This window comes from Apis cerana, linkage group LG6 (assembly GCF_029169275.1).
Source record: "Apis cerana isolate GH-2021 linkage group LG6, AcerK_1.0, whole genome shotgun sequence".
Lineage (NCBI taxonomy): Eukaryota > Metazoa > Arthropoda > Insecta > Hymenoptera > Apidae > Apis > Apis cerana.
This window is the reverse complement of record NC_083857.1, coordinates 16,993,504-17,012,427: the sequence shown is the minus strand read 5'-3', so window position 1 is coordinate 17,012,427 and position 18,924 is coordinate 16,993,504. Positions and strand designations below refer to the sequence as shown.

The 18,924-nt window shown below is 47.9% G+C and overlaps 1 protein-coding gene across 1 annotated transcript; it reads left to right on the top strand.

The window, feature by feature from the left end:
- The first annotated feature begins 12,414 nt into the window (after nt 1-12,414).
- On the top strand, nt 12,415-17,270 carry LOC107997152 (kinesin-like protein KIF20B). Its single transcript, XM_062075872.1, has 3 exons — nt 12,415-15,190; nt 15,530-16,857; nt 17,049-17,270. Exons 1-3 carry the CDS (start codon nt 12,415-12,417, stop codon nt 17,268-17,270), a joined length of 4,326 nt encoding a protein of 1,441 aa, XP_061931856.1.
- Nucleotides 17,271-18,924: the final 1,654 nt, after the last annotated feature.

The window sequence follows — 18,924 nt, the reverse complement described above, 5'->3', positions numbered from 1 at the left end:
AAATGTATTTCTTTTTCTTATCAGTGGATTAAAGATTATCGAATAACTTAACGATATCTTGTTATTTTGTTTTTTTTATAAGTTATTTTTTAGTTTATTAATCCAGTTTATTGCGTATATGAATTGAAGGAGAAAAAGAAGCGCGTAACAACGTTTAATCTTCATTAATTACATAGAAATGTTAATTCTCTGTTATTGAGTTTCATCAATTCTATTTCGTAATATGTTTTAAGAACTCTGCAGCTTAACATGGAAAGAGAAGAGATTTCGCTCTTTTTCTAATTTTTATATCAGAGTAGGATCAAAGAAAGATTTAGCTCCTTGATAGGTTGGATTTATAAATAATCTATTCAATGTTCTTCCTCTTATTAAGAGACATTTTTCCCTATTTTTTAATCCAATGTTTTCCGAAACGATATTCCTGTTTCTCAAAATTTATTCTCATAAATTTCCTTTCTGAATCAAATCTTTAATTCGCGCCTATCGTATATCCTCTTGCATTTTCTTCGACCACGTGTGATTCATATAGAATTTTTGTAAAAATCGTCACATTGTTGATTACGAAGAGAATCTTTTAGATTTTTCATAAACAGGATTTATGAATAATTTAATTGTTACGTTGATAGAGATATAAAAAAAAAAGATTTTGGAATAGATAGAACGTTTAAAATGTTTTAATGCTGTATTTAAGTTTGTTTCAGGATTCACAAGATTTCGAATTATTATATTCAACTCGATAAAATAAATAAAAAAGTAATAGAAAATAGAAAAGCTTAATATGGTACTTACGTTTTTAATTATGTAAATTCTATTTTCAGCTTTAACCTTCTGCGCCGATTTTGCAATTCGTATCGAAAGGAGAATTTATTTGAAAATTTTCGCGCAAAAGAAAGATGGTGTCAAAGTGCATCTCTAATTTGCAACAATTTCCAGACAATAAAAGCTGGAAACTCGTATTTAACTCGAAACTTATTGAAGTAATGAAGGAACCATAGATTTATTATTCGTTATTTAAATTACGAAACATATAAGCGCGAAAATAAAGATTTTAATTTCGAGTGATTTGTTTCTATCTAGATGTACAGATATTTTTGATATTTCAAAATATGTGACACACGCGAGATAAGATATCCATTCTCCGTTTCTCATCTGCGAGAGAGAATGGATGTGGAAAAATGGACATTTCCACGTTACACGCGTCCGTGTAATATCCCCGCCCTTCCCGTTGTTCCTTAATCTCTCCTCGCAACGAAATTTAAAGCATTATACTACGGAAGAATCCCTTTGATGTCGCGCTTTACATACAATATTTACATACTATCGGAGGGAAGACTTTAAACTTCTTGAAGATATTTTGGAGGCCCCGAAGTACTTTCCACCGGGCTTGCTGCATTAAGAATTTAAGGTGGGGGAGGCGCGGTGGCATTTATTCATCGGGGCATTAATGAAAAGTTCCCGTGGCATTTAGTACAGAAGTAAACATCGAGGAAAGCTTATGAACGATGCGAGGCAATTTATATCCCAATATCTCGACGATTTATATTCCCCTTATCGATCATATATTTGTTATATAACTCATTACTCGTTTTTCTTCTTACAATTTACAAATGGCACTTTTTTAAAAAATCGTCAAGAAAGAACTCAAAGATGAGTTTATTTTGAGTTTATCGGTGTATTTGTTATATGATCGATTACTTATTTCCTCCTACTTGTACTTATACACATTTACAAATGGTATTTTAATTTTCTAAAAAATAGCCAAGAAAGAACACGATGAATTTATTTTCTTAGAACTGTTTTTGAATATCGGTATATATTTCTTATATAACCGATTAATTATTTCTGTTCTTCCTTTTATATACACAAATGGTAAAAATGGTACTTTAATTTTTTAAAAAATCCTCAAGAACACGAATTTATTTTCTTAGAACCGTTTCTACGATACTTGAATATCGGTATATTTCTTATATAACTTAATTATTTCTGTTCTTTCTTCAATCGTATACATATTTACAAATGGTACTTCAATTTTCTAAAAAATAGCCAAGAAAGAACACGATGAATTTATTTCCTTAGAACTGTTTCTACTTGAATATATTTCTTATATAACTTAATTATTTTTGTTCTTCCTTTTATATACACAAATGGTACAAATGGTACTTTGATTTTCTAAAAAGAAAAAACGACGAGTTTATTTTGCCACGTTCTCTTAGAACGACGAAACAACTGGAATACCGGCACATTTATCCATTTTAAAAAAAGAGTAATAATCGGGCGGAAGGGAAGCTCGGCTCACTTTGGTATTTTCGAAAGCAGCGACGAATCATCTCGTCTTTTCTCGGTTCATAATTAACGTGCCCAATTACGAACAATCAAAGCGGCGCTAGAAGCAAATAACTCGACGCGGCGACAATGCGAAGAAAAATCTCAGCCCCTGTTTCCCTGTGCAACCCCTTCACAGGGAGGGGGAGGGGTGGGGTAGTTTTCGACGCTACCCGCCCAGGCAGCCACTTTCCCATGTTTTTTCAACGCGGTAAAGTAAGCATAAAAACAAACGTCACGACTCGAGCCGAGACGAGAGTGCACGCATGCAGCAGACTCGCGTGGGAGAGTGGGAAAAACGAGCGCGACAAAATGCCAAGGGAGGAAAAACCAAGCGTAGATTACTTTACACACTGTACGTTTCCTCAGACTCGAACTCGATTCGAAATAATCGAGTTCTAACCGTCGTTCTCCTCGTTCCAAGGAACACGGGAGACGGATGAAAATTGCAAGAATCGCGAATAGTTATTTTACGATTATTCGTAAAACGATGGTTGTCGAGGAAAAGGGAGAGACTCGCATCTTTTCACTTTTTTCATTCGAACGGAATAATTGGCGTTCGCGAATACATTTGGGATCCGACGTTGCGTCTCCGCAGCGGTCGACTAAACGCGGGAAAGCGCGGTATTCGTTTTGTTTTCACAGCCGCGTATTCTCTTTTGTGATACGCGGCTTTCCGTATTACCATGAATTCGTACACCGGGGAACAAGGACTCGTTACGAGACAGACAGAGGTTGTCCTTTGAGTTTTGCTCGCTTAGATTAATATTATATCAATGCTGCGTCAAAGAGAACACCTCTTCCCACCCCCTCTTTTTCACCCTCCCTATAACGAACGTGGACCCTTTCGCACGTTCGAGGCTCGCTTGAGTGGTCGAGCAACGAGTACCTCGTGAATAATTGACGCGCGAGGCGCGCGGGCCACGAATCCCGTTCAAAACTCTTCCGATTTCCTCTCTTCGAACGTCAACTTCCGGTCGATAAAAAATTCTTCTTTTATCCTTCCTCCTTAATCTCTCGCCTCGAGATTCGAAGACGAATTTTTTCCTTTCTTCTCTCTCTCTCCCCCTCCAACGAGTAATTTCGCTCGCGTAAAAGAAAAAGAAAAATACCCGGTCGACAAACAAACGTAAGGATGCGGAAGATCGAATCGATCCCGCTCGACTTGCTCGGCTTCTCTCTAAGAAGAGTGGCTTCTCCACCGTGGGAGGAGAGGATGATAAAGAAAGAAAGAAAGAAAGAAAGGGGAGGAAAGAAAAAAAGAAGGGAGAAAGAGAGAGAGAGAAGGTAGCGTTGGTAGGCAGCTAGGCAAACGCGGCCAATAATCGCTGATAATTTATTAAGGGGAGGGGGGAGGGGGAAACGCTCGCGATCCGGGCTTCTGCCGGGCATCTGCGTTATTTAAGAAAATAAATATTTGATATCCCAAACAAAGGCTCGTCTAGAGCGTCTCCTCTCTCCTCGAGGCTGTGCAGGAAACGGATAGAAGAGGGAGGGGGATGAAAGAGAGGTCGGGAGAGGAGGAGAAGAGCAGCCACCGCGGCTAAAAAGTGTCGAGGGTGGGTCGAGAGTCTCGTAGAAGCAGGCGCGGAGGGATCGGCGAGGGGAGGGAGGGAGAGAGGGGTGGCCGACTCATTGGCCGTGAAATATGGGGTAAAAGGTTCGATAATTGATTACACAGATTTTTTATGCCGCAAGAAGCCTTAATTCTCGCCGCGCCACCCCTCGCCGATAATTCCGCGCCTGGAAAACCAGCCGACGAGGTTGGAATATCGAGTCCTGTGTAAAACGATCCCTCCCTCCAACCCTCCCCAAGAACGTTCCAGTCTGTTGGGTTGCCGCCACCGCGAAAAAAAAACTCCAACCCTCCCTCCTTAGCTTAGCTCGCTTGCGAGGAACGAGGAGCGTGACGTAATCGAAACGTACGACGAAAAATTTCCCTCGCCGTTCCTTCTTTCATTTCTTTATTCCACGATTCGATTAAACGATATACGTCTTCTCGACATTCGTCTCTCTCCCTCTCTCTCGCTCTCGAGGAGAGAATTCTCGAAAATGTTCGATATTCGATTTTCGGTGGAGGATCGAAAAAGAAAGAAAGAGCCGATGAAAGGCGTGCTCGACGTACTACGACACGGGGTCGGCGTGTGTATTGATTAAAATGTGTGTACCGAGAGCGAAGAACGCTTTGTTTCGTCGGTGGAGGGGGCGGGGAAAAATCATCGCAGCGCTAATTTGAAAATATTGAAGCGACGGTGAAGCGTAATAAAGAGAGAGAGAGAGAGAGAGAGAAAGAGGAAACGGGTTGAAAAGGCACGGGCTGCTGGTCGATTTATACACGCGTATATATGCGCGTATATGTATACGTTGAACTCTGTATCGTTCGATGGGAAACGTCGCGTCTACGCCGATACCGATAGGCCCCGGCTTCCTTTGTTTTTATACTAATTAAATTGGCCCGCGACCCTTTCACTCCCTCCCCCCTCCATCCCTTAACCCCTCGCCGCCGCGGCGACCATCGTTTGAACTTTTCCTCCTCGCCGACGACGATTCGTCGAAGGGTCTCGGTTCGCCATCGGTTCCGCGAGATGGACTAATTAATTACCGTGCAAGTGGCCCGTTGATCCTGCCAACCATTCACCCTCCCCTCCCCTCAAGAAGATTTCTTCTTATTACTCGCGCGATACTCCGCTCCCCTCCCCCGTGTCGAACAAAGAATTCGAGAGGAATGTATTTTTGGACAACGATTACTCTCTTACTCGATCACTTTCGTCTTTATCTTTACCCGCGAAGAAGGAAAATTTGTAGGATATTAAAGCGTATATATCGGTGTTTCGATATTTTAACAACAACTGATTACTCCGGCTAATCTCATTAGCCAAAACTTTGAAAATAACATTTCTATTTCACATACCCGGACCAAAATGTAGTTCGATCATCAAACAAATGGCAAATCATTACACGAGATTATATTTCGGTTAACGCTATACCCGCCTCTCATACCAAATCCATATCAAGTTCAACGCAATTGGTAAGGTATTACGTTACATCTGACTACTATTTATTTACGACGTACGGAATAAATAGAATATTTAAGAATTTTTAACTCTTGGGACAGCCGAGTCGAAGAATTTCGAATCGTAACGCCAATGAGAAACGAATGGAGGAGGCGTAAAAATTGCGACGGGAAATAGAACTGTGGCTGCTATGAATAGAACGGAGGAGGAATTGAAGGAACGAGGTATAAACTGTTACGGCCTTCGTGTAATCCGACAATCGGCCCGATATTGTTTAGACGGTGACACGCGCGCGCACGGTGGCGAGGAGAGGAGAGAGAGAGAGAGAGAGAGAGGGAGAGAGAGACGAAAATTGATTCGATCACGACGATCGTGTATGGTCTATAAATAGTGGGACCGATGATGAAAGGCTTTAAACGAGATGATATGGCCTGTGATCGACCCAATCAATGCATCCACTAAATCATCGTCTAAACTGACGGCTGCGACACAGCTAGTTAAATATATACTGGTGGTGGGCGACCGGAAGGGGCCACTCATCCAACGATTGTCGATGCGTGGCATCTTTATAGGATCACGAATTGTCTCGTTTCCGCGTATCATCCCGATTCGAAAAAAACAATCTCTCTCTCTCTCGAAATACTCATCGTCCACGTTTCTCGTTAACGAAATTATGCTCTCGTCGAACGATGTCGAACATTCGTGCGAGGACGAAAAATAAAAAATGCTTCGTGTCCTCGCGGTCGAGGGTTGAAGGTTTCGATGACGAACGCGATGGAAAGGTCGGTGGATATTTCGAGGGGATAAGTAAAGCGTGGTGGAAGGGAGGAGGCGTAAGACGAGGAATCGTAAAATCGTGGAGGAGCGAGGGGCGCCTAAAAAGGATGGCGGGCGGAGATGGCTTAATGCCACGGTGTCGAGCAATCGGGTATCGACTTTTCCATTAGGCAGAAAAGTTGTGGTCACCGGAACGACGAAATTGGCCGTAGCGAAGGGGACGTTTGCGCCAAGGTGACGCGGCGGTGACGCGGAGGAGAACGGCTCCTATGGTGGAGGGTGGACAACACCGCGTCGACGGGACGGACGAGGGGAGGGCGACATTAATTCTCATAACATTTTACGAGGCGGTATCTGACCCGTGTGAAGTCTCTCTCTCCCGGACGGCCAGAAGCACGGTTTAGGAGTCATAACTTCCAATCACCTTAAGACATGCAGTCGCGGCCAATTCACGCGCCAGCCTCCGCTCTTCCCTCGACACTGCCCAACTTACGACAACCACCCCCTTCCCCTTTCTTACTTTTACGTTTAAACAAAGTATCGATCGATCGACTCGTCCCAACGATTATCGAAAATCCTTTGAACGAAATGTCGATTCGTCGAGAGATCTTGAAAGACACGAAGAAAGGATATACAAAATTGTGCAAAATTGATTCGAACGTGGCAGAATCGCGCGCATAACAATTACGATCCTTTAAACGGAGTATCGATTCGTCGAGAGAAACGAAGGAAAAATATACAAAATTGAATCGAACGTGGCAGGTTCGAACGGTATCGATTCCTCGAGAGACGAGATCTTGAAAGACACGAAGGAAAAATATACAAAATTGTGCAAAATTGAATCGAACTTGGTAGGTTTCGTCGAGAGACACGAAGGAAAAATATACAAATTTGTGCAAAATTGAATCGAACGTGGCAGGTTTCGTCGAGAGACACAAAGGAAAAATATACAAATTTGTGCAAAATTGAATCGAATTTGACAGGTTCGAACGGTATCGACTCGTCGAGAGACACGAAGGAAAAATATACAAATTTGTGCAAAATTGAATCGAACGTGGCAGGTTTCGTCGAGAGACACGAAGGAAAAGTATACAAATTTGTGCAAAATTGAATCGAATTTGACAGGTTTCGTCGAGAGAAACGAAGGAAAAATATACAAAATTGTGCAAAATTGAATCGAACTTGGTAGGTTTCGTCGAGAGACACGAAGGAAAAATATACAAATTTGTGCAAAATTGAATCGAACGTGGCAGGTTTCGTCGAGAGACACGAAGGAAAAGTATACAAATTTGTGCAAAATTGAATCGAACGTGGCAGGTTTCGTCGAGAGACACAAAGGAAAAATATACAAATTTGTGCAAAATTGAATCGAACGTGGCAGGTTCGAACGGTATCGATTCGTCGAGAGAAACGAAGGAAAAATATACAAAATTGAATCGAACGTGGCAGGTTCGAACGGTATCGATTCCTCGAGAGACGAGATCTTGAAAGACACGAAGGAAAAATATACAAAATTGTGCAAAATTGAATCGAACTTGGTAGGTTTCGTCGAGAGACACGAAGGAAAAATATACAAATTTGTGCAAAATTGAATCGAACGTGGCAGGTTTCGTCGAGAGACACGAAGGAAAAGTATACAAATTTGTGCAAAATTGAATCGAACGTGGCAGGTTCGAACGGTATCGATTCGTCGAGAGACGAGATCTTGAAAGACGCGAAGGAAAGATGTACAAAACTGTGCAAAATTGATTCGAATTCGTGGCAGAATCGCACGATAATTACGATCAGAGTATCGTATTTCGGCGAGAGAGGAAATTTCGATTATTTCTGGGAAACAAGATTGCGAAAAAGACCGCGAAGAAAAAATTGAATACCGTAGAAATGGGAGAATCGGGCGAGTCTAGACACGCAGGAATAATAATAACAAGGACGACGATATGAATTTCCGACGCGATATTTCATTTCTATCATCTCGCCTCTAAACGTGAAATTCCCTCGACCGCCGGCGGCGGCGGGAGTCGTTTAACCACGCGCCTCGGCGGAATATCGACCTCATTATCGGGACGTATCACCGGCAATGAAACGTAAGTCGCCAAACGCGCAGCGGATCCCGATGAAAAGACAGGCCACGGTAGACTGGGTGTTCATTACGGGCGGGCCCGCTATAGGAATCCATTAACGCGTGAGACGTTGGCGGTGGCGATGAAACCGAGCATAATGCGCCGCCACCTCGTATCTGCGAACCAACGGCCACGAGAGAGGGGGGCGGAGGGACCGAGGGTTCGGTGGAACGTGCCTCGTTAAGGGAAACACAGGACACAGGGTGTAAGGGTGGCCCGAGGCAGGGGGTGTTCGTCGTCGTTAAACCGTACCAGGAATATCGCCGTTCAATTTCGCTGCTCGCGCTTCGCAAAAAAAGGAAGAGGGAGGAAGAGGGAGGAAGAGAGAGCAAAGGAAACGCGCTCCCGCCGCTTGGCGTATCGGCAGAACCGGCAGTTCTTTTTGATCTCGCTAAAGAATTCATTAAGTTTTGCGGCCGCGGTTAGGTATTAATACGCGGGGGGTTGGAAAATGCGCGGCGCGTTTTATGCTCGGCCGAGCGCGAGGCTCGGCTGCCGGAGAGCCAGGTGGATCTCTTTTCACCACCTCCTCTCCCCTTTGTCTGCCGCACTCTCCTTTGTCCCGCTGTTGCTCGATTGTCTATCGATGGGCTCTTTGATATCTCCGTTCGTTTTCCTTTCTCGAGACGCGATTCGCGAGACAACAACGTAACGAAAGAAAGGAGGAGGAAGAAATTCGAATCGATCCTCGAATCGATGTCCTCGAAAGGAAGGATTGATTAAGAATTCGTACGAGATGGATGGAAACGAGGAGTGTATATATATATATATATATATATGTGTGTATAAGAAGGTATATCTCGTTAAAAAATATTTTCGACCAACACCGTGGTTTTTCTCGGCGTTGATGAGCCAGGACGGAGGTGGGAGGTGGGGGGAATGAGAGCTGGTTGCCGGACGATAGAGATCGGATAGGGGAGGAGGGCGGGAGGTGGAAGTTTGGGTCGCTCCACGCTGTTGGAGTGCATTTGGCCATCAAATAACATCGGCAGCGCCTATAACCGGCTTACGTCCCGACATAAAGTCGGCTTGGCCTTCTCCTACTTCCACGGTCTTTCCTCGCCATCTCGAACCACTAACTCGTGATCAGGCCATCGCCCATACCACCGCCAGCCGTATCAGGAGTTGCGGCTCTTGGAGGGCTTAAGCTCGCGATATCAGTTGATTGGGTCTGGAAAGTATCGTTGGGAAAGAGGATTCTCCTTCGTTTCGTCTACCCTTCTTCCTCTTCGAGTCGCGTACGCGTATTCGTCGATCTACTCCACTTTCGGAAAAGCGCGTTTCCGATCGGAGCGGCCTCTTCCTGTCCCTTGCACGCCTTCGCCCCTCTTCGCCCAATCTTTCCAATTAAACTTTTCTCGCTGTTCCGGGGCCAACGATATTTCTCCGGATTACCGAGGATACGTTTCGGCCCGTGGCTACCATCGCGCGGTCCATGTGGCTGGATCGGACGGGGAAGGGGCCAATAACTTGCCAATATCGGCATTACTGGCGCACTGAGCGCAATATAAACGTTTATGACCCAATGCGCGCCCATCCGAACCCCTGTCCATTCCTGTATACCCCCCGCGTTCGATCCACTGTTTTTCCAACAGTGGCTCTCAAATTTTCATCGAACGAACCCGACGAACCTCCATTTTTCGGATTCCTCGACTCCTCCACCCCCTTCCCCGAAATACACGCCACTCGGCTCGCGTTAGCCATCTCGCCGTTTTCATCGATCGTCGCTCCAATCCCGTTCGAAATTCGCCACCCTCTCCTTCTCGTTCCCGGCGAATAAACGTGGAATGAGAGCTGCTGGTCGAGAGGAGAGAGCGTCGGTGGCCAATGTGGCTGCGATACGAATACCGTCTCTGACCCGTTCCTCCAAGTCCCCCTCCCCCTCCGTAGTTGTCGACCACGATGCTCTCCTCTATCCGTTGCCCTTTCGCGGTGGCTGTGTGTAGGGGCGCGCCCGGGACACTTAATGTTTCTCTATCTATAGTGGTCAGGGCGAGACAATCTGGTATATTGTTATATACGACATTGCGGGGGAGGCGAGGGGAGAGCGGGGCCACGAGAGATATCACCGGTCACCAATTACCAAGCCCGAGCCAAGAGTTATTGAAAAGATCTTCCCACAGGAGAAACCCGGGAAATCGCGCTTTCCTACGGCTAATGAACACCGATTACGCCTCGACTTATCCTCCCTTCGTGATTTATCAGCGACGATACAGCGTCTTTTCTTTCTTTCTTTCTTTCTTTATTTCTCGTCCAGCAATTATTTTGCCGATTAAATTATTTGCCACGATTTATATATATATATATGTATTTACGTATGAAAAGGAAAGGGGAGAAGGGTGAGGAATGTCATCGATAAGCTCGGGAGCGTTAATTATTCCCTCTTTGGATCGCGGCACCCCAGCGAGCGAGGAGCGTCGCCATCAATTTCGCCACTTTCGCCCGGCAATAAGGTGTCCTCCCCTTCCCACCCCCCTCCCCTCCTGCTTGGCGGAGAATCCAAAAGACTTCTCTCCGTCTTCCGTGGAAATGGTAATGCCTCGCTTTTACGATCATCATATTTATAAATGAGAGGCCGGATGTGGAAGCCCCTGCCTCGACCCCGATGAAAGGAGCCCTGTTAATTGGGAATACTGATGGCAGCAACGGCGAACGCGGGAGAGGCATCGTCGGATCGATGCCGCCCCGATGTCTTTCAACCCTCCTTCCCTCTTTTCGTCTATCCTCGGCGGCGGCGGCGGTGGTGCCTCGGTTTCATCTTCTCTCGGCCGCCCACGCAAGATCATGGCGCCGGATAAGACCCGTGGGACGCTGTCAAAGGGAGCTTATATTTATGAGACTTTCGGCAAACAAATGGATAAATCTAATATCACGGAACCGGAACGACCAAGCTCCTTGAGAACGTCCCACCGTCTTCCCGCGGATTCTCCCCGCTCTCTAACGGCGTACTACTCTCGGATTAACGAGTTTCGCGTCAATGGATAGGATATCGATATCGTAATATCCCAACAATCCCCGAGGGGATCATATCGGAGCAAGTCGATCCAGCAAGTTCGAAGTCTTGTTATTCCAAGATTTAACGAAAGTTACATCGCTCCGACTTGCATATCGTTTCTCGTATTTCTATTTCATTTCAAGACGCTATAGAAGAAGAAGCGAAGGAATCTCGACGGCAGGTACCGAAATTTGTCCATCTTGGGATTCCTCGACTTGTTGCTCGATTTTCGAGAAACTTGACGGACCGTTTGCGCCTTGGTTCGCGCTTGGAAACTCGGACGCGTTCGAAAAGAAAGACCACCAATGGCGGTGGGAGAGGGAAAAGGAGCTCGAGCTCTACAAGGGGTCGATTGTCGAAAGACGCCGCAATAAGGCCTGCTCGAAACGTCTCCTGGCGGACAGTGGCCGACTCATGCGCGATTCCCGATCCCGAGATTAAGCCGAGATTTCGTGGATCGACCGACTCGGCCTATTAACGGCTCCCTTTCTCGATCGGCTGCGTTTAACGAGGCGAACGACGCGCGGTATAAAGTCCCCCTTCGCGGCCGACTTTGAAGATATTTCCAGCTCTTCGCTCCCCTCTCTCTCTCTCTCTCTCTCTCCGCGAGCGAGTCGAACGGATTCCGTAACGATTGTAATAATCGTTATCGATTTCTGTACAAGGAAAAAGAACAACGTCGATATCGGCGGAAAAAAAAATACTCGTCGCGTTACGCGGCCGTAAGACAAATGACGGTCTCACTAGTGTTAAATTGTCACAGTTAGCTTCACACACAATTTCGATAATAGGGACTCGTTGCGTAACCTTAAAAGCGGAAAGAGGAAAATTTTTAACATGGATCGAGGCACGAATCCTTCCAATTCGACAATTTTCGAGCGTTTCGAGCACGCGATCGTTGATTAAAAATTGATCGATATAATAATCCAGTGGGTGGATCGGGAGTGAAACTCGGCGAAGCGCGGCGCACCAAGTGAAACCGCGACAATAAGGAATCGCGAAATACGCCTCAAATTTCCGCGCGCGTGAAACTCCCGCTTAAAAAAACTTTCACCTCCCTTACTTTCCTCCGGCTCGAGTCTGTCATCCGCCCGTCCAATACACACACACACACGCACACGTGACATATATATATATATACGTATATATATATATATACACACACGCGCGCATATATTTATATAATATGAGCTCCCTTTTCTCGAGACCAAGGGAGAACGGTAACGAGAGCTCGATAACGACACGTTGCCGCGCGTTGTCAGTCTGCTCGGCGACGAGCAACGTCTACCTCAGGATAAAACCGAGCTCGTTGGACTCGAGCCCGAGCGAGGAGGTGTACGCGTTGCCCGACTCGACCACTCTTCACATAAGGAGGGGGGAGAACGCGGAGAAGAAGTACTCGTTCACGAGGATATTCGACGGGGACACGAAGCAGGCCGACTTCTTTTACGAGAGCGTGCGAAGGCAGGTGATCCACCTACTCCTCGGCGAGAGCTCGACGGTGATCACGTATGGGGCGTCGAACACGGGGAAGACGTACACGCTGTACGGCACCCCGGAGGAGCCGGGCGCCATACCCCGCTCGATCGAGCTCCTCTTCTCGGCCATCAACTGCACCCTCGCCCCCTGGTACAAGATCGCGGACGACAACACGGTGGTCGCGCTCGACGAGCCCGAGCGCACCTTCGAGATATTCAACAAGACCAGCCTGATAAACCCGAGCGTGATGGCGAGGGAGGAGTACACGCAGGCCCGGCTCTCCCTCGACAACTCGAACCCACGACTCGCGGAGACCGAGGAGAGGGATCTGTGGAGCGACGAGTGCATCTCCTCCGTGTGGATCTCGGTCGCCGAGATCCACAACGACAACGTGTACGATCTGCTGATCGGCCACGAGCAGGAGAGGAGGCCCCTCAAGGTGACCACCCGCAAGGACGGCTCCACGTTCGTCAACGGCTTGAAGTTCGTCCACATAACGACCGCCCTCGAGGCTTGCCAATTATTGATCCTGGTCCAGTCGAGGATGACCGTCGCGCCGACGGCCGAGTCCAACGCGTCCAACTCCCAGTCCCACACGTTCTTCACCCTCAAGCTGTTGAAGTACGAGAAGGAGAACAAGCCGGACACGGTGCGGGTGAGCACGCTGACGTTCTGCGACGTGGCCGGGTCGAGGCGGGTGAAGAGCAGGGACGAGTCCGGGTCCCGGCTGGCCGAGTCCCGCAACATAAACAACAGCCTGCTGGTGCTCGGCAGGTGCTTGAAAACGTTGCGGGACAGCTACTCGTCCGGGGACCACGTGGCGGGCCCGTTCCGCGAGTCCAAGTTGACCAGGATACTTCAAAAGGTGTTGACCGGTAGGGAGAAGTTCAGCTTCGTGGTCACCGTGGACATAGGGATGGAGACGTACGCGGAAACCCTGAGCGTGCTCAATTTCTCCGCGATGGCCAAGCGGTTGGGCGAGTCCAGGCTCTCGAGGAGGACCGCGTTCTCGCTCGCCACCCCCCGGAACGCCAAGTCGTCCACGCTGCTGGCGTCGTCCGGCCTCGCGCACCAGGGCAACCCCCAGGCCAAGAGGACGATCGCGATCGACTTCGAGGTGTACGAGGATCTGAAGAGGGAGAACGAGCGCCTGAGGGAGGAGACGGACGCTTGCAGGCGGGCGAGGGGAGGGACGGCGGTCTCGAGGCACACGCAGTCGGACGTCTCGGCCCTGGATTACGACCGACTCAGGGAGAGGAACGGGGAGTTGACGGAGCGCGTGCGGGTGCTCGAGGAGGGGAATTTGAATCGGGAGTACGAGATCAGGCAGGAACTGGTGGATCGGTATTCGGTCGCGATCGAGGAGTTGGAGTCGTGTTGGAAGAAGCGGGTGCGGGACATCGAGGAGGAGGGGAAGGATCTGTTGAAGTGGTCGGTGAGCCAGGTGGAGTCGTTCTACAAGGAGCGTATCGACAGTTTGATGCGGCGCGGAGACGACGGCGGCGACGAGGACGCGAACGAGGACGAGGGCGAGGACGAGGACGAGGACGACCAGGAGCGGGACAACGGCGACAACGGCGAGGACAACAAGAGCAACAAGAAGCGCAAGAGGGAGGAGGGGGAGGAGGAGGGCGGGATACGGAGGATCTGCGAGGATCTCGAGACCGAGAACGCGATGATCACGTCGAAGGTGGTCGTGCTGAGGGAGATGGTGCGCGACCTGAGGACCGAGAACCAGCTGCTGGTCACGGACAGGAACAAGTGCAACTTCGAGTTGGTGTTGACGAAGGAGAAGTTGAAAGGTTTCCACGATTTGATACGCGTTCACTTCCCCGAGTTGTTCCTGAAGCTCGAGGACGAGGCGAACGACATCGGCTGGCTCGTCCACGAGCTGAAGCGGATACTGGACGAGAAGACGGAGGACATCGAGTCGTTGGAGAATAATCTGAGCCGGGCCTCGGAGGATTACGTGAAGATGGTGACGAAAACTATCGACACGGAGAAGGAGCTGCGCGAGACTAAGAGCAGGTTGCAAGAGGTGTTGTTGAGAGCGAAAGAATTCGAGAACGAGGTGAAAGAGAAGACGAACCTCGCCAACGACTTGCAACTCCAGTTGCAGTTGTTGAGGAAGGAACTGGTCGAGATACGAGAATGTGAGAGCGATTACGTTACTTTGAAATCTATCGAAAAAGAGAATGTGCATAATTTGACGCGGAAATATGTTTACAGCGATGACCTCTTCTCTAGCGACAACAGCGACAACAACGCGGAGCTAGTTGCGAGCCGAGCACGGCCGGCCAGAAAGACGGATCGTTGCTCGTACGACAATTACGATTACGATAAAAATTCGGGGAAGAAGGTGTCGTTGAACGCTATGGAGTCGGACGTGTCGGATCGTCACACGTTCAGATCGAGCGACAGCGGTATAAAGGAAGATTCCGGGATCGATTTCGGTTGCAAAAGTCGGAGATCGACCGGCGACGGTAATTCCATCCTCGAAAGGATCGCCAGGGAAAATTTCACCCAAACCGATCCCCTCTTCCCCCCCCAAACTTCCCCCAACCGCGAAGGGACGCAGAAACGGTCGAAAGCGTCGAATCGCGACGGCGGCGACGGCGTCGTCGTCGAGTTGGAACGTTACGTCAAAGAGGAGGAGGAGGTGGCGGAGGAGGAGGAGGAGGAGAACTACGAGGACGAGGACGTGGACGACGAGGACGGGGACGACGACGAGGACGAAGAGGAGGAGGAGGAGGAGGAAGAGGACGAAGAGGAGGAGGACGAGGAGGAGGACGAGGTGGAGCGAGAAATGCCGTACGGGAAAGAATCGTCGCATCGCGTGACCGACATGAGATCGGTGATAAACACGTTGAAACGGATCGCCGATCTGAATAAATCGGAGGTGTCGGAGTGCAAGAACAAACTGTTGTCGTGCGAGACGAAGATGGCCGAGTTGGAAGAGGAGAACGAGAAACTGACGAGGATGGTCGAGATAGATTCGCGGAAGTACAACGAGCGGATCAACGAGCTGACCGAAGAGTTGCTGGTCAAGGAGGAGGACGACAATCACAGTTTGAAGAAGTTGGAGAATTGTTTGAAGAAGTGCGCCTACCTGGAGAACCAATTGGCCGTGCTCCATCTGGTTCACGAGCGAACGGTGAAATATTTCGCGAGGCACAAAGCGGAGCACGCGGTCGGGATCGAGAAGTTGGAGAAGAGAGATCCGGAGGGGAAGAGGGATTCGAAGCGGGAGGAGGAGAACGGGTCGAGAATGATCGAGAACGAGGATGATCTGTTCAAGTTGCAACGATTGCGCGAGAAGATCGACGAGTTCGAGATCGTTTTGGAGAAGTGCAAAGAGGAGAGGAACAATTATCGCGCGCAGTTGCAGGAACAATTGGAGACCCAGTCGATGCTGGAGATGAAGTTGAAGTGGTTGTCGACGGAGATCCGAAGCAGGGACGAGAAACTGATCTCTCTGAAGATGGAGATCGATGGCATGGCGGTGGTGAACGACTCGAACGATGAGAAGGTGAAGAGTTTGGGGGAGGAGATCGGCCGCTCGAGCGAGAACGTCCGCCGCGTGAGGGAAAGGTTGACGTATTTCGAAGAGGCGAGGAAAAATTTGGAAGAGAATTTTTTCGCCGGTAATATTCTCCACCCTCGGGCCAATCTACCGATACGGGACCGCGGGGAGGGGGAGAGCAACGAGGAGGACGAGCTTTGCACGATAAAGTTGCAGTTGCGGGAAAACGAACGGGAGATGGACTCGTTGAAGAAACATCGGAACGACATGGTGAAAAAGTACGAGTGCACCGTGCAAAAGTTGCGGATCGAGATCGAAAGGATGAGGAGGAAGTTGATAAATTTGCAGAAACTACTTTTGACGAATTTCGCGTGGAGGTACAGGAAATTCCTTAATAAAAGGCACGAGAAGTGTATAATCTTCCAATTGGAGAAATTGACGAACCCGAACGATCGCGACTGGATATTGAAACGTATCGAGAAGAAAGTTAGCGACGAAGAATTGTCGTTGCCGGTCGTCGAACGATCGATCGCCAGCCCGCGCTACGCCGATTCCCAGTCCGCCGATTCCGTGAAAAACGAGGAATTCGATAGCAACGGTGCATACGAATCGGAGGAATCTTATCAAGTAAGTGTTTCTCCCCTGTCACGAAAGATCACGATCGGTTTTTAAGTATCCTCCCTTCGAGAGAGGGAGAGAGAGAGAGAGAGAGGAAAATTAGACTTCCATTAAGTTTTAACGTACCGCGATACCGATAAGTGTATATTATTATAACCGTTCCTTCCTTGTCTTATACTCTACAGTTTTAAACGCTTCAGACAGAGAGCAGTTTGGGTTTGAACGAGTGGAACGTAGACGCGTGTCAGATCCAGAGCGACGCCTCTGACTGTTCCGAAGTACAGTGCAGTTGCGGTATCGGTTTTAAAAATGCTGGAAGGCACGGGAGAATGTCAGGTTGGATGAAAGTTCGAAGAAGCTGCGCGAATACTTGTCTCCTGCGTCAACTCGACGGAACTCGCGCCAGCGTCGAGCAAGGATGAATCGGGGCGAGGAGGATCACGATGATTTTTCAGGCAATCGAAAATGTCTGTATAAATTTTTTTTCCTTCTTCCTCCTCGCGCAATTCCCTACTTACTTTACTTACTTACATTTACATATACGGTTCGTTCGTCCGATTGATCTTTTTTTTCTTTCACTTTTTCTTCTTCTTCTTCTTCTTTCTCCTCCTCTTCCTCTTCTTTTATTAGTAATTCGATCCGACACCGTTCTACAGGTTGAACAAAGGAAAGGAAGGGACGAGAGTTTCGTCCCTTCCCTTTGATCCGCGGTAACTAGGAACGAGACGGAAGGAAAGGAGAGAGCGTGAAACTCGTAAGCGAGTTATCGACTGCTCGCTGTATTATCGGGTGGTATCGGTCGTTCCCCGGGGACGAGATCTCGTGTAATGGCAAAACGTGGTTCCAACGTTCGTTACAATAAGGCCGCTTCCCCCCCTCCTCCTTCAGCATCGGGAGAAACCTGTTTAGTTGGCTCGTACAAGGGAGGACGCCCTGGCCCGGGATTTTATTGGCAATATGCTATAATTTCCGACATTAGACGCCGCTGACGCTTTCTGCCTCTCATTATACCCCGGCTGCGTCTCTCCCTATACGTGATCTTTTCGCGACCTTGCGCGGATTCTGATATATGAAATTATGATTGGGGGACGGATCGGACGGAGTGGAACTTTTATATATATATATATATATATATAAGTTCTTCCCACGCGATCGCTCGACCTTTCTCCTCGGTATTATCGGATGATATCACTCGTAATGGGAGAGATCCGATAAATGAAACGAAACGGGGATGCGTTGTATCGTCGTATCGTTGCTTATGAGTCGCTCGTGGGAGGGGAGGAGGGGAGAGGGGGTTCGATTTTTCCGATCGATCGAAGAATAAATACTTTCTTTTCCTTCCTTTCTCTCCCTTCTGTTTCCGTTCTGTTCTTCTCTTGTGTATCGTGGAATAGGAACAATCGAATTTCGCGTTGTTCTTTCAATTCCTTTTATCTTACCACGTGTTACCTCGTTTCCTCGTTACACGTGTTACGGTTTCCTCCTGCGTGTGCGCGTTTGCATCTATACAAATCGCCCGTTGGACGACCATTTTCACCGATCCACCTTCTTTTCTTATCGCCGGTCCCACGCTAAACGTCCTACTTTGCAGAACTTTGCCCTTTCGATTGGCAACGAGAAATTCGATCGTCACGAGAAATATCATCGTCGTCTGCTACCGTCTACCCCACTTTAATTACATCATCAGCCGTCCCATCGGCCAATTTCGCGTCTGTTTTTCGTTACAGGGAGGGAGAGAAAGAGATACCTCTTTCTTTCTTTCTCTCTTTATCTCGTTCGACAAAATTTTTACAGCGTCTTTTTTCATCCACCGTGTATATTATCGCCCTTCTTCCTCTTCTTTTCTTCTTCTTCTTCTTCTTCTTTTTCTTCTTCTTCTTCTTTCACTTGGAACAAAGTGACGAGAGTTACTTCGAAAATGAAAGTTCAGTAGAACGTCGGTTATGTCGGGGAAAAAAAAAAAAAAGAAAGTTTGTAATTGTTGTTTCATATTTTGTATAACGCACTTAATATATAGAGAAAAATATTGCACCTGTTTAAGCGCATGTTACGATAAATTCGAAAATTTAACGAATA